The sequence below is a fragment of the Ciconia boyciana genome, chromosome 4 (genome assembly GCF_034638445.1).
Source record: "Ciconia boyciana chromosome 4, ASM3463844v1, whole genome shotgun sequence".
Classification (NCBI taxonomy): Eukaryota; Metazoa; Chordata; class Aves; order Ciconiiformes; family Ciconiidae; genus Ciconia; species Ciconia boyciana.
Window position 1 is genome coordinate 14,778,302 of NC_132937.1, and position 16,346 is coordinate 14,794,647.

At 41.8% G+C, this 16,346-nt stretch overlaps 1 protein-coding gene across 4 annotated transcripts in view; it reads left to right on the plus strand.

Annotated features, from left to right (window-relative positions):
- Positions 1-15,032, plus strand: part of DYM (dymeclin) — a 279,208-nt gene extending 264,176 nt beyond the window's left edge. For 3 of the 4 annotated variants that reach the window (XM_072858890.1, XM_072858886.1, XM_072858887.1), the window contains exon 18: positions 12,389-15,032. In XM_072858890.1, coding sequence (XP_072714991.1) covers positions 12,389-12,538 — 150 coding nt within the window. In that variant the 3' untranslated portion in view covers positions 12,539-15,032. The remainder of the gene's footprint in view (positions 1-12,388) is intronic. The other variant, XM_072858891.1, reaches the window with a different exon arrangement.
- Positions 15,033-16,346: the final 1,314 nt, after the last annotated feature.

The following is a 16,346-nucleotide window of genomic DNA, read 5'->3' on the forward strand; positions in this document are numbered from 1 at the left end:
TAAACAATCTTGACCTGAATGCACAGGGAGGAAGGGGGCAGATATCTTCGATAACAGAGGGACATATTAGCATTTATGAATAAATGACTTTTAAAATTCCCCAGCCTGAGATGGGGAGTTCTCTAGAACTGTTTGATTCATGTCCTAAAGTCAGTCTTTAGCAGAATAGGAGGTCTTAATACAGTTAAGGTCAGTGAAGGCAAACAAATCTGGAAATACTGTATCTAAAGCATAGTAAAACAGAAAACTCAAGTAATTTTCATGCATTATTGAAAGAGCAGCTCACTTGAGGCCCTTTTTCAGATTGAGGTGATTGTTTGCATTAGAAAAAAGCAGTTTCACTATAGGAGAGTGCTACTTTTTAAACTGGTAGCTTCAGGAGGACACCAAGCATACAGATTACTTTTTGGATGCAGTCAGCTCCTGAATCCCCATACTTAGCCAGTCAAGGAGATGCAGTTGCCCAGCTTCATGACTCGTAAAGATGTCCTCCACCTTGAAGGAATCTTTGTCCTACTCATTAGTAGCTATCCCTTTCTCCCTCCTACACACTACTTGTCTCTATCATTGATAAGGGCTTGTTTCCAGTAGCTAATTTGAACATGCTGTCACAACTTTCATGTCCTTCATGAATAGAATGGAATATGGAATAGAATATAGAATAAACTGAACAACCTAAAAATCTATTTAAGAAAAGGCACCCTGGTTATATGTTGAGGTCAACTTAAACCCCCCTGGCTTGGGTCTGTCTTCACAGGACTCTCGGCATAAGGGCAACTAAAAAAAAAAAAGCTGTGAAGTCCACATCCGCAAAATAAAGAGTGTAAACGTCCACATTTGGCACCAATTTGTCAGCTCGTGGTCCCAGCAGAGATAAGGCTGCAGTCTGGCACCGGGTGCGGTGGCTGGCAAGGTTTTACTGTCACGTCACGTTTTGCTCCTCAAGACAAATAAATTAGATTTCCTGCATGTAGCAGGGTGGTGCTGCTCATCTCACGGCACGATTTGTCTGTTTGCTGAGGCTTGAAATATTTAAGAAAGGAGTATGTCTGTCGGCGTGTAGATTTTCCAGTTCAGGGAGATTAGGGAGCCAAAGGTTTGCAGACTCAATAGGGGTGTTAGTCAGTGTGTCCTGAACCTCAGGCAGATAAGGGTCCACTTCCTAGGCTGCCCTGATCTGAGAGTTAGCAGTTGGTGACAGCGAGTCTGTCTCTGTTCTTAAGTCATTGTTATCATTTTTTGTAATATTTACAGGCCTGTCTCTCTCAGATTAAAAAGTACAAAATCAAAAGGGGTGGGGGGGGGAGGATGTTTGGGCTTGGCGTGCCACCCCGCTGCCATGCTGGGTGGGAGGGACCAGAGGAGGATGTCAGCTCGGGCTTTGTCTTTGTGGCTGCTGTTATGTAAAAGTCAAACCTTGTAAAACGAGCAGTGAGGAGTAGCTCTCCGCGCGAGGAAATGTGTTGTAAATGTCAGCCTCCGCAAGGCAAATTGAAGGTGTTAAACTCAGTGGGGAGAGGGGTCTCATTTCCCTGGTTGATGCACAAAGCCAAAGTCTAGGCAGTGTTTTGGACCCCTGTACAGTGATAACGGAGAGGAGCTTGGTCCCAGTTGTCCAAAGTAATGTTCTTTTTGGCTTGGTGGGATGTTTTGGATGCTGCTGCAGCATAGCACCAATTTCCAGTGAAAGTATGTCTGGGACCTCGTCACTGGAAAAATATGCAAACTGAATCACTCTGCTCTTCTCCTGCCACCTTTTGTGTTGGGGGAATATGTTCTACGCAACTAAATGAGAAAACAAACAACTGTGACATTGTAGTAACTCTGACTTTTGGTTGAAAGAAACAGGCGGGTGAAAACAGCATTTTGACCTCTCGATCCTCTGCCTCTGTGCTTCAACTGGATAATCCCAAGACTGTATTAGGGCAGCAGAGAGGGCTCATGTAGGTAGTTTCCAAAAGGAAAAATCCTTTAACTATGAAATTAGCGTGGTTTATGCTGTCAGCATACTTCAGTCCCTTCCTTCCCATCTTGGAGCCTGAAGAGCAAGGAGATGCAAATCAGTGCTAGAGACTTCATAGGTGGTCACCAACTCTCCACCAGCAAGCGCAAGGTAGGACTGAGTCTGTAAAGATGGACAGTGAAATTTCCAGCTCCTTTCCCAGGATGGGGGAAGAAAAATCTAACCCTGGGCATGATAATTCCTATGAAAAAGTGAGAAAATTGTAATATTTACCTATTAGGAAGCTGCATCAGGGTTTGTACATCGTCCAGACAGGGCTCCTGAGGTGAGTCCCTCTTGCAGCAAGACTGTTTGCTCTGGTGCCTTACTGAAACACAAAAATGTGGGTCATGTTCTTGAAGCTTAATGGTTTCCTTCATTGCCACACTCGTAGCAAACACCCTGGGCTCATTTTGCATTGCTGATTGCATGGCACACACCATGGCAAGAGTTTTATTTGCACAACTGCTGGGTTTTTGGTGGGAGTAGAAGAGGTCGGGCATCAGTGAGAGGTTTATCTGGGGTTTGTTTTAGGACAGTGGGATGGTGCGTTAGCCTAGGTGGAGCAATTGTCGGTGATGTTATCTGGAGCGTGAAGGATTTCCACGATAAGCAACATTCCTCATGTTTTAGACTAATCTGCTATCAAAATCAAAACAGCTGCTGTGACTTAAACAGTAGCACTCGCTGCTAGAAATGTAAAATAGATAGTTGGCTCTAAGATGTGTGTAGAGTAGATTCGCTATGTATTTGAGTATATAGCTACACATATTGGTATATATTCATTATTCAGCAGGATTATTTTCTTCAAATTCTCCATTGTTCATATGCTTCATAAGCCATTTTAAAACTTTTCAGGTGAGTTTTTCTTCACTGTTAAAGTTTAATAAATTATATTAATTAGACTAAAAGCGTGCAATTCACTTTTCAGAGAATAATTAGCAGATAGTTGTCTTTGATGTGAAAACTGGATTATTGGTTGGCATTTATAGTATTATTTTTGCTTTTAAAAAAGGTTGATGAAGGGAATACAGATCTGTAATTTTTATCCAGAAGTTGGAGCAGACTTTGTAGCCCAGATACACGAGTTAATTCTCTGCCATCTTTACCAAGAGGAGACTTTGCCTTTTTCACCCCTATTTTACCCTCCTTTGAGTTTCTCCATGTTGTTGCAAATAATCAAATTGTATGGGAGGAATTCTTTTGATCTTTGGCAAGTCCTGAACCATAAAAAGCCCTTTTTGTCTTATGTAAGGGTTTCCCCTTAAGTGATGCTTACATAAGCATCACTGACTGGGTGATGCTGGGCTCTGAAGGCACCGTGAGCTTTCTCTGGAGGGACCAAGCATCTCAGCTTCTCACAGATCTGCTGGTTGACTGTGCATAGCCAATCTTCCCCTGCCTTCACTTGCTTGCTAAACTTAATATTTTCTGTCTTTGGCAGAGTGATCCAAACAGTGCACATACGGATTTAGGACAACTTAAATTGTTGCCCAATTTGAGACCTTCAAAGAGTTTATTTTTCCCTCCCTTCCTGATTTACATGATATGTAAAAGTGAGAGGTTCCCAACTGAGTTATTAAAGCAAATTTCTTTGTTTAAAGTTTACATTTAGCATACTTGAAAAGTGGCAGATTTTCAACTGTCTCATTCATAAAATTCTGGAAAGAAAAAATTCAGCCTTGAATCTCCTTTGTTTGGGGGGAGAAGGGTATTTTGGGGTTTGGGAAGTCTTTATAAGGTTGCAGGGTTTAATTCTGAGACTTACGGAATTCCTGGATGTCCAAGCCCTTCTTTGAGGGTACTACTAAAGCATCATTGACTTAATTGTGAGTTGTAGCAGAGTAAAGTGTCCAAAATCTACTCCTTATCTTTTAACCTTTTCTTAGCAATTATACAGATCTTCTATATAAAGTTGACAGTGAGTGAGTGATTTCTAAATGCATTCCAGTTTTTACAAAAATGTTTGCTGCAAACATACTGGTTTTCACTGCTGTGTAAAGCTTTGCACATTATTCTAGAGAAGGATGGGTTGCGAGCTGAAACGCAGGAAGCCAGGGTTTAAACTCATTTGCATCTTCCTTAGCACTGGTAAAAATAGGGTCTGCTGTTATGAAATGTGCATTTTCTGCAAATCCCGTGGTAGGAAGACTTACACATCCACTTCATATTGACAAAAGTTTTCTGAGTTGATAGGTTTGTCCTCATTTGTGCGGTGGTGCCCTTTAATGCTACTGAGAAATGGGTCCAGGGATTATTCTGGGTTTCAGGTTTTAATTCCCTAAATTCAAAAGCACACAAAGGATTTTACTTATTTATGTGAGTAGCTCGGGTGTGTACATAACAGGATCGCGAATGCTCAAGTGAGGTCAGGCACTAGGACTGTTTTTGTCAGTTGGGCCAGTAGCTTTCTTCATTCCACATGTTTAAATCTTTTCTTGGTTAGTTTTGTTTCAATTTTAAAAACATTCCTCATTTTTACCTGTCGTCATTTTGAGGTGGTTCATTTTTTGCTCAGATCCTGCGCCTGTGTTCTTTCTTCTAAAAGGCCTCTGTATTTTCAAAGAATTATTGTTGTTTGAGGTAAAGCCCTGAAGTGGATGAAAGTTCTGGGTTTTTTTGTTGATGGTACGTCATCTACACATCGTGCCTTCATACTCAAGCTAAAAGTGTAATTACATATATCAGTCTCTAGTCCTTTTTTTCTCATTATTTGGCAAAGCCAGCATATATTGATTTCTGCAGTGTTGCAAACGTCCCTGTAACGTTCCTGTTGCAGTTCCCTGTCTCTCTCTGGTCTGGCAGCAAGTCACGGCTCTGCCTGGCTTCTAGCTGTTGAGCTGTCATCTTGGAAATGTTCTGAAAAGATGTGTATACATCTAGACAACATGGTATACAGAACAATCCTGACATGGCAAGCAAATTTTAATTATAACTGTAAATCCTTGAATTGTGACTATATACGTATAATACATACAATGTTATGTAGAGGTTAATGATGCTTAGCAGCACATCATATGCGATTCCTGCTTTAGGCTTTTATCTTCTTCTTAATCTTTTTTTTCCCATTCTTAAATTTCTCCAGGTAGACACAATATCCACGAAGCTGAGCAGGGATCCCCCTGTTTTCTCAAACTAACCGCTTAAGGGATTTTCTCTGGATCAGCTGTTCAGGTGGCACGTTTTCAGCCAGGTTTGCTGAAGAAGCTGCTGACCAGTGGTCCAATTTATTTACTACCCTGTCTAGAAGTAGCCCAGAGTCAGATGTTTCTGAGATGGACCCAGGACAGCCTGAAGTGGGTACCTGGCCTCATCCTAAGCTCAAATTTATACTTTTGTACAGTGCTTTGGGAATTTGTATGGATTAAAGACTCAGTATGAAGACAAAAATAATTTCTATGGCATGATTTGGAGCTATTGACATCTATCAGCAATATTTCCTAGCTGTAAGGAAAAGAAACAAATGTGTATGTATGTGCATCCCTGACTTTCTAGAAGGACTTTAAAGTTGTCAGTGTTTGCCAACCTATCCTAGAAAGAAATGCAATTTTTTTCTTTTTAGTGATGTGGTACTCCGCAAAGCTTTGCGCCCTGGCAGGGTTACTGCAAATATTTCACTTCTTTAAATCATTGTGTCTTTACCAATAAACATCTAGGCACAGCTGCTCAGTTGATTTTTCCAAAACTGACCTGGCTTCTCAGTACTCTCTAAAGAAAACTATAATTTCTGAACTCTCACCAGAGGCACATCTGCTTCTCTGGTGGTAGTTCACATCTTAGAGTGCAAATTCACTGTTCACTCCCTGAGCATTTATTTTCCTGCAGCTGTGGTTGTGTGAACCTTTATTGTGAGTGATCTAAGAACAGAAATTGCATGTCAATGATCCTAACTTGTTAAAACAGTTGTGTCTCTATAGATAAACTTCCCTGCCCTTTTGGACCAGGAAGATTGTATCCCATTAGATGAGTATGGGTTACTTACTGAATTTTACTCCCTGGGAAAAATGTTGCTTTCTGCTACAGCTCATGTGATTGCTTAAACTGGGGATATTGAGCCTGTGCGTAAGATTGTTTTGAACCTCTTCTTGTCATCTTGAATTTTCTTTTTGAAAACCTCCTGACACACCACTGTTTTCTTCTCAGTCTTTAAATTTGCACCTATTCCTTACACAGATCTTTGAACAAGATGTGCAGCTCATGCTTAGTCTAGCAGATTTCCTGTTTGCTTCCTTCATCTCCTCACCATCATCTCCTTCTGGGCTGTCTGTGCTTCAAGCCTGAGAAGGAGACAAAGATGGTATCAGGCAGGTGTGGTGTAGCCCATACAGATATTTCACCAAAGCCACATAGACCTTCTGTCTTAAGTCAAAGAGAAGCACTGTAAATGCAAAGAGAACCAGAGACAGATGAAATGGCATTATCTCCCTGGAAGAATTAAATAATTGCAAAAATTCAATTTATCAGTACCTTGGAAAAAGTACCAAGAAATTTTCTTCCATAAATTGTGCTCTGTTAAAGCACTTAAGTGCTTATATTTATATAAAAATTGAATATATCACTGTTTACATGTGTGTATATCTGTTCCATGAACAGTGTACCAGGCATGACTGTTGAGTCGTTTTCAAGATCATTAGCCATTCATTTGACTTAGATTTTGGGGACCAGCTTGCAAAATGGCGTTGTGGATTTTGCAGCCAAAGGTAAATGTTCTTCATCTGCCCAAACTCCTTTACAGGTTGATATGTTTGGTGCACGGCAGGTTGTAGAACTAAACCTTGCTGGGGTAAATATTTGTTATGGCACTTATAATGAAGACTTGGTATGGTCCTGAATCGGAGCCTTTTTTATTTTTATTTTTTCTCTGCCAGTTTATGTATATTACTAATAAGGTCTGGTCCTGCAGATGCTCCCCAGGCAATACTACTATATTTAGCTGAAGCAGTATGAAACACAGAATTTGCCAGCATGTCATTAGGTTACCAAACAACACTCATCGTAAGCTTTTCAAATGCACACAAATCCCATTTTCAGAAAGACTTTGAAGCTTCAAATTGATGGAAAGTTAATGTGAATTTGACTCTCAAATGTGTTCAGACTCCTTTGGAAATGGTACTTTTCTCGTAAACCAGTCACATGCTTTTGAAAATACTGACTCGCATTGGACTGCTGTTTCAGAAACGAGTGTTTCTAACCAAGGACTCGAGGAAAAGAGGACTCTCCAGTTTTATGTTAATCCAGTTCTTTGATTTCTTTCTTTTCCACAGCAACTGCCCCATTTCTTTGATGAGGGCTGCTTTTCATCCAGCCAAACCTCTAGATCACTGAACAAGCAAAGGCATAGCTTTGCTCCATCACTCTTAAAGCAGCTCCATCTGCCCTTGCTTACATTATCTGAGTGGAGATCATCCACTGACATGACACTGCAGCCTAACAGCAGCTCTGATGGTTCATTTGTGAAGGAAAGCGGATTTTTTATTGAATGTATGGCTCAAGTCTTCTAGCTCAAATGCCACTGAGTTGCCTGGAGCCGTGCCAGGTGCTGTTGGCTGGCCGTGATGCTATCTTCCTAATCGTTAACTGCAAAAAAAAAAAAACCAACCCTGATGTTGTTGAAGTTTTGCGGTAGGGGAGTTATTGCAGTTCAGTTCTACATCTGTTCATCGGACTTCCTGTGGTTTTTCATCGAATCATATGATTGACAGCGCAGACAGTCTGCAAAGTTCTTGGTCTGTCTAGTTTATACCCTCGTCCCAACCACTAAATCTGACTTCTGCTTTGTCTGGCAGAAGAAAACAAGATAGGGTGCTGTGGTAGGTTGATTCACCAGAGCTGATAGCGGTGTCTGTATTTAAATTGTGCAGTTCAAATCCTAGCGTTACCTCCGGCTCTCACGTTTTCAAGTAGTGTCTCAGGTTGGTTTGTTTTAAACTAGGTGGGGTTGTCTCTGCTCTGGTAATGACTGGAGAGAAATGCAAATAATGGCTCCGTTGGACCCATTTATGTCAGGGCAATGAGTTCAAAAACTTAAATAGCAAAGCGCACGGTTAATGAAGAACTTGTACATCATTCGACACCATCCAGCTGAACAAATAGGGCTGTGAAGGAAAAAGAGATGATTTATCCCATGCCAAGACTTTTCCTCTATTATTAAGACTACCATTTAAGGTGCCTTAGAGTGGTCCCTCTTTTCAGAAAGTGCTAAAAATCAGGTTCGTTTGGGTGTCAGCAGCTGGGGAGCAAATGCCTTTCCAGGATTAAGTTGGACACAACAGCAGCAAAGCAGAAGAAAATGGTTTTCAACATTGCTGCTTTGACGTGCCACTTTGGGAATTTTGTTAACTGTGATAAAACCCTCACCAGTGCTGGCTGGGGTGTTTCCTGGGAGTGCCCTGAGACTCCTGTGACCTGGTTGTTTTACAGCTCTCCTGAAACATTCATTCATTTGGTGTCATCTCCTGTATGTCTGCAGCACATGGTGAAGGCTCCGGATCACTCATTTGGAAGCAGAGCATGCAGGAGATAGCACAGAGCTGAATTTAAACATTCCTTGAATTACTGTCTGTCAAAAATCTTAAAGCTTTATGGCATTGGCCAAGCTTTTTATGTGGTGTTTAACCATTGCTGTTTTAAAGTCAATCTGATAAGGCAGAAACATTTTGAGGTTACTTAAATTTGATGATTTTGACTGTTAACAAATTTTGTTTTCAATGAGCACCCTAGTAGTGAAACAGTATGGGTAGTTTTTTATCTTAACAGTGGTAAATCTTGCAAGACAGAGTCTGGTGCAGAAGTTCTCTCCATGCTGGACCTCTAGGATTTCTCATTTTTAATGAATGAGAAAACATGGCCACCACACAGCCATGGATCATTGCAGCCATCTAAAGAAGTTGGGTTTGAATTACTGACCTGGAATTCAAATTCTCCATGTCTCGTTAGCAATGCATTGAGCTATCCTGGGTCCACTGTTCAGGGGGACCATCAGAAAAAGATCATTTCTGCCATTACTTACCTTCTTTTTATAAAGATACATTTGAAATTGTGTGTAATGGCAACATGTATTATATCTCTCTCCTTAAAAATCTCATTATCCTTGTCTACATTCCCAATATAAACCTGCAGACTGGTCAGTGCATATGTTGAGTGTGAGAAGGTCCAGGCTGATTGCAGTGAGTTACAGTCTTTAATCTGAAATTGATTATTAAATTGCTACGGTACGATCACAATAGATGGCAACATTGATCAGTCTGAAGAAAGGCTTAATAATAGAATCAATGCATGACTGTTGTTGCTTGAAAATATGAATGCTATCTGATTTATTTTATGGTGTCCTTCCAGCTGAGAGATGATGGGATAGTAAGAGCTGAGCATCTCAGATGTAGCTATTGGAATTTTTAATACAATTTTACCTACTGTTTTAAAGCTTAAGATGTTTGTTAAGCTGCATGAGAGTCCAGAATAGTTCTAGATTAGTGGGACCATTCTGGACTCCCAGAGCGTCTGCAAAAATAGTAGCTGTAATCTGTGACCCTGAAGGTGAAAAAAGTTATCTGTGTTTAATTCAACTCGAATTAGCATCTTTAATCACTTTTTTCCCTTCCCTCCCAGGACTGCTCCATGCTGCAGTACTGGCTTGCAGTCACCTTTGGGGTGAACAATGACAGCTGTGTAAGGGCTTTTCTCTGCTAAGAAATGTTGCAGTGGTTTAATCATGAGGTTTAACCATTCATTCTGCTGATGCAATGCTGAATTGAACGTGTTCCTGTCTACACTGACCGCAAGTCAGGAAGCATTTAGGAGGGAAGTGGGGAAGATTACACTGAGGATAAGCAGAGTAGAATATCAGTTTTAAAAAAAATAATTAAAATCTACATGACGGCTTGATTAGAGTGAGGCTTAACCTGCTGAAAGAACCATGGTGTCCTGAGAGGAGGGATGGAGTGGCAGAGGGGGAAGGCAGGCATGGCTTGAGGACTTGGAGCTGAGATGGGAAGGGATAGAGGTTGTTAATGAAAAGGAGCATCTCACAAGGCTGATGAGAAAAAAAGAATACTTGGGCAAGTACAAAATAGAAAGATACGCTAAAGAGAGACCATGAAGGTACAGTGGGGGGATGAAGGGAGTTGAAGGGAGTTGGGGATGGGAGCCTAGGAGACAGGATATTAGAGATGGGGGTGAGTATAGGCGCAAGACACCTAAGAGTGAGGAAACAAAATGATGTGGAAGATTAAACAGGCTGGTTAAAACAGATTTTGGGAGAGAGGTTGTACAGAGGTGGTGGAAAATGGTTTAGGGGCACAAAAGGGCTATGGGAGAGCTTCTCTACCACAAACTGCATGTCTGATGCCAGAAATGAAACTTGCTGATGTACCTTTGAGATTCTGGGCTTTGAACTCAACAGGAGTTAGATGCAGAAGTGCCTTTAACAACCTTATCTTTTAGCTGCCTTAGCTCCTTAAACAGAGATAATAGTGCTGGAAACAATACCATCCTCCTTCTCTCCCTGATTGCTGTAAGGATGAGCTCCCCACATGTTCCGAAGTCATCAGGTACAATAATGGCAGCCACACCAATGGCCAAAATGGTTCCTCCCAGGCTAAATATTGGCGTCCAGCTAAGTAGAGCTGTGGTGAAGGATCTGACCCCAACATAAGCCAAACTGCAGCAGCTTCAGAACGTTGGACCATACTGGAAGGTGACACTGACATCCTTATCAACGTAGGAGATGGTATGCGGTTGAATGAAGCTGTTCATGGAGACACGTTCCTCATAAAGCATAATGCAGGTGGCACCTTTGTGGTTTGGAGTAATTGTATGCTCGGTATTTGCACCAAACTGTTCTAGTAACAGCAGCAATACAAGGAAAGAGTGGAATAGTTTCCATGTTTTCTGACTCCTGAGAATCCAAATAACCTGGACGTGTAAAAGTTAAATAACTCTGAAAGCCAAGTGGCCAAGAAGTTCCCCTTCAAAGGAGACTGTTCCAGCCAGAAGGGTCTTGTACCCTAAAGCAAGGAAACAGGACACTGTAAGCTCAAGAAAGATGATAGGGTTTCCCTTCATTATTAATGGGCAAAGAGGCTTCTTAGCCATCGCTGTGCTTGTTCTGATCATGTCACACCATAGAGTTTATTCTTAGTCTTAGCCACAGCCTTATAAATAATAAAATGGGTCATGTTTTATCTTACCCCAGTGATCATTGTAATGCGGCTTTTATCTGAGACTCTGCCAAGCTCTTGACACAGATGACATTTAGAAGTAGATAAAATGATTGAAGAGCACAATACAAAGGTAGGCTCAGCTCTTGCCCAAAACACACACTTACCAAGAGCAAACGCAGTGGGTTCGCAGAGGGGGAGGGAAGAAATGAGAGAAAATTGGAAAATTGAGATGCAGCATGTCTATCCAGTTAGGATGGGCTGGGCTTGCACATCTGATGGGTGTTAATTCTGGAAGTGCTTTGCTTAAAGCTGGTACTGAAAAACGGGGCTCTTGTGGAAACAGTATTTTGTCTAGCCTGTAATTTCCAGGAGGGGGAGGTGTCTGCGTGGATGGGCAATGAGGTCTATGTGCACAGGTCCTGTGGTTACAGCCTTAGAGGCTGAAGTGGGACAGACATGTGACACATTGTAGTTGAGGAGCTTGCAGGGTTAATTGCCACAGTGATGCCATTAGAGTCATTCTGTGTGCTCCTCGGCAACGGCAAAGCCAAGGCACAGAGGTAATGACCTACCCAAAACTACAGAGGAACCTGTAGCAAAACTGGAAGTAGCCTCCAGCAACACACCCGTGGAGCTTCCCACCGTGCTTCCTGGAGGAAGAGCATTTGTCTCCTGAAAACTTGTACGTACATAAATTCTTTGAGAATTAGAAAAAGTCAGTTTGCCATAACACTGGGTTCCTGAAAACATATCATAGGCTGTTTATTCTTATGGCCTTTCCAAAGGATTCTCCTGCTAAGGAGCTGAGTACAATTAATAGCAAAGTGCTTTTTAGGGAAAACTGCAATAAACAGGTCTGTACATGCACAAGCAAGAAGGCTTTTGTGGAGCTGCTAAAAATGACATTTTTCCTTTGTGTTATGTAAAGGATTTTTGTGTTACATAACCTTTGAGTTATGTAAAGGATTCACATGTTTAGTCTTTGTTAACAGGCAAATTGAGTGTAACCAACAGTAAAAGGGTTGAATACAATATGCCAATGTAGCATTCAGTTCAAAGCAGTTATAAATGATCTCTTTATCCCATAAATATCTTCCTTCGGGTCCAATGGTTCAGTTCCTTCCATTATTTTTTTCACCAGACCTCTTTCTTCAGTGTTTACATGGGCTCTGTGTTTGCAAACAGACATGCAAACCTTCCCTCAGCAGACTTTGGTTTCTTGTTGCAGAAGTTCCCCGAGCTGAAGTTCAAGTACGTGGAGGAGGAACAGCCTGAGGAGTTCTTCATCCCCTACATTTGGTCCTTGGTGTACAACTCTGCCGTGGCCCTGTACTGGAACCCGCATGATATCCAGCTCTTCACTATGGACTCTGGCTGAAGGAGATGCCCCAGCCAAGCCAACTCAACTCCGTCTTCTTACAGGAAACAAAACTCCACACCGCGTGTTAATACGTGACCCCTTCCGGCGTGCACCTTCTGACTACAAAGCTTATGGAGAATGAAGCTTGCCGCTAGTGTACAGTCCAGCGTCGATGTTTTGGAAGCAGATTGCCACCAACATGCTGGCAACAGACTGGTGTGACTGCTTGTAGGCAACCTTGTATCTATAGTCCTATAACCTAGAGCTTGTTTGATGAAAATGAGGCCTTACACATGGGGTATGATGTTACTACCAACCACAAACCTGATTGTTCTTTTAACTTAACGGGGTAAATGAGGAAAGAGATTGTGGATTTTGATTTGGAAGCAGCATTTGTATTTTCATTTCTTGCCAGCGAGGCAGCTTCGTTGGGTCAAGTTTTCTATGGTCTGTTGGATTCTGCCGTGGGTTGCTCGTTACCTAATCCCATGCTTTCACTCACAGCCCTTCATTTCGGTGGCACTGTCAAGGCTGCAGTCATTAAATTGGTGTCTACACTGTCATCTGAGTGAACTAAGCAAGCAGCATATTAATCAGATTAGCTCCCAGCAGATTCAGAACACTTGATTTAGATGTCAAAATGTTTGTGGGAGGATTTTCAATAGCAAGTCTTTTTGTTGTTGTTGTTGTTGTTTGACTGGCAAATACTCTCTACAGGGCTAGAAACACCAGCTTTCAGAGTCAGGTCCCTTACAGACTTCTTTTACTGTGCTTCTGTGCAAAAGCTGTTCCTGGAAATTGAACGTGTGGGGGGAAAAAAAAAATCTCCAAAGAAAATAGTTATAAGATTGTAAAACAGACCAACGTCCTGTAAAACTGTGTGTAATGGTGACAGTGTCTCATGGGGATCCTTGGCAAAGTTCTGTGTTGAAAATCCCCTGCTTTGCTATTAAAGGTTTTATGGCAGAAGTATAAATTTATCTGAATGTAGAATACTTCTCTTTTTTTTCTGTTTTAAAGTGTCCTTTCCTGATATACCTGTTTCTGCAGTTGGAAGAACAAAAGAAGTGGCTTGACCTGATTTTGAAAGAACATCTCATTTTTCAAAATGAGAATCACTTCTTCTCTGGGGAGGCTCCTGACGGTGCCCGTTGCACATGCATGCAAGCACTCTAATTCCACATGCTACTATGTGGAGGACTGTCACCAGTGCATTGCATGCCAAAACATAAATATCAAGGAATTAGTTCCTCAACAAACATGGCAACCCCTTGTATTCACTGCCTGCTCCAGCATGTTCTGGTTACTGACCTGAAGAATTGGGTGCATTTGCTTTCAGACAGTCCTTCGAGTGGCTTTAAATAGAATTTCTTGCACTCTTTTTATTCCCTGAAGTATGTGCTAGGATTGTACTTTCCTTTTATCTGCTTATTTAGGCATGGAAGTCCATTTGAGTCCTATACAAATGGAAATGTTGACGTTAAAAAAAAAAAAAAAGCTTTCCAAATTTATTTAAATATAGCTACCAGGAGCATTTAGGACTGAAATGACAGAAGCTTTTGAGAAAAGGCAATAGTAAGACTGGAGATACAGTTTTTCTTAAGAAAATATGAGAAATGAATGAACTGTGACTGAGCTGCACATAAGTTTATGCTGTGTTTTGGATTTATGGTTTGGGGGTTTTTTTGTCTTTGAGCAAACGTCAAAGGGGAATTACTCTTCTTGGTTATTGTAGTGATTTGTAATTTTGTCTTTATTAAAAGACTAAGAGTGTTTGTGAGTCAGCAGAGCCAAAGGCCTAGCCTTTGGAAAGGTCAGTCTGAAGATGCACTTTTAAACTGTGGATTTTGAAGCTGCTGGGATGGCTCAGCTTTCATCTGTCTTAACCACCCGTGAGCACTTCAACCTGGCCCGAGGTGAGCACCCTCCACCCTGCTACCTTCTGCAGAAGTGGAGCACTTCATGAAAGAGGGCTCAGCCAAAGCAGATGCTTATCAGCTGGGTGTCAAACTGGAGAGAACCTGATTTTTCTTTGAAAGGGCTTTTTATAAAGAGAGGGGTACGTAAAGCAGCAATCTGATAGAATAGGTCAAACCAGCTGCTGAATCAATGTAGGAGTCGCACAGTAAATGATTTCTCGCTGTCCTCTTCTTGTGATGACATTGAATTGAAGTACAGAAGGAACAGGTTTGTTCTGATCGCATAATTTCCTTGTGCATTTAATTAATATGCAATGCTCCCAGGGCCCAGCTGGTTTGGAATAGCTGGAGTTGCAATCCAAAGCCAAAACAGCAGAGCCAGACCAAGATTTATGCTGAAATCCATGCTAGCCCCATTGGCTCTGTCAAGAGTTTGAGTGTTATGTGGGTCTGGCAGTGTCCTGAAGTCTGCAGTCTGGCACGGTCACAATTACTCTGTTTTCCTTCAGATCTGTAAAGTATCACCTTAGGGATCCTTTTCATTACTTTGTGTGAAAGATTTATTATGCATAATAAAAAAAAATTAAAACACTAAATATAGGCTGTAGTTGTATTTGTTTTATATGATAACTGCCACGTGGTGACATTTGACCAGCGGGTCTTAGTGTGGTCATCAGACCTAACATGCGTGAGGTTTTATAACATTCTCCGTGACATGCAATAAAAAGAATATTATTTTATTTATTGTATTAAGTAGGCAGTTGTTTAAATCTGTGCTTGGTGAAAGAAGGGACATGTCATGCTGCAATGTCATGCTGAATCCCACCTAATGGAGGGCTCTTGCCAACTCAACTTGTGCAGTGGCCATAGGTGCAGTCTGGAGGAGGCACTGGGAACATGCAGTTGTGGGTGGAAGCAGAGGAGGGACAGGACTGTCCCCTTCAGCCCAGACCAGATGTGATGTGTTGCTGCACCCTCAGTTGCTCTTTCCTGTTGTTCTGGCCACACCATGTAGGCAGATGGTCTCTCCCTGGTTTTGGGGAGTGAGTGGGGTGTTGCACCAGGATCTTAGCCTTAACATGCCCATATTCTTGCTCTGAGTGCTGATCACTAGTGATACCATCTGCTTAGGCTACTTGAGTAGTGTTAGAGAGGGAAATCTATTGCTTCTGGGTTAGGGAGGAGAAGGGAGGTCCACTCTGTCCTCACTCAGATAAACCATCCCTTCCAGAAGACCAAGCTTTTGGGAGAACAGTCAGGAAACCAAGTTGCTGTGTAAGTTGTTAGTGAAGTGGAGGTTGTGCATGTGAAGCCTGATGTACGCATCCCTGATGAGGGAGAAATTGTCCTTCCTCAGTTAATTGAGAGAAACTCTGATCCCGCTATGAAAACAAGGTGGTGGGTTGGAAGCTACAAATGAGTCAGGCATCATTCACTTTGGCAAAAGCAGTCTAAAAACCTTTCAGATTTCATGGCATTTCTTGACCCTACTAGCCTAAAACTGAAGAGTATTAGGCAAGTTACAGGAAAAAAAACCAAACTGTTATCTACATGCCTGCTAGATTGTTGATCTACCAGTTAAACAGGAAAGGAAGAAACAAACAAACCCCCCCTCACTTATTTAGAAACTCGAAAGCTTTTTGTACAACCTTTTCTACTGGGCGTCTCAGTTTTATTCTTGCATACGTTGTCTAATTCAGCCAACTAAAGATCAAATGCCATCTCATAGCTAGTCAGCCCCAGGCTCTCTCCTGATTGATGTGGCTCAGTCTGCGAAACTCCTGGGCTTCCATGCTTGAAGACCAGGAGTTTTCTACACAATTGCACTGACCGCTGTAAATCCTTTCCAGTCTTCACCCATCAGCAGGGTCTTAGCCACCTTACCTGGCTAGCTTTAAAAATTTGTA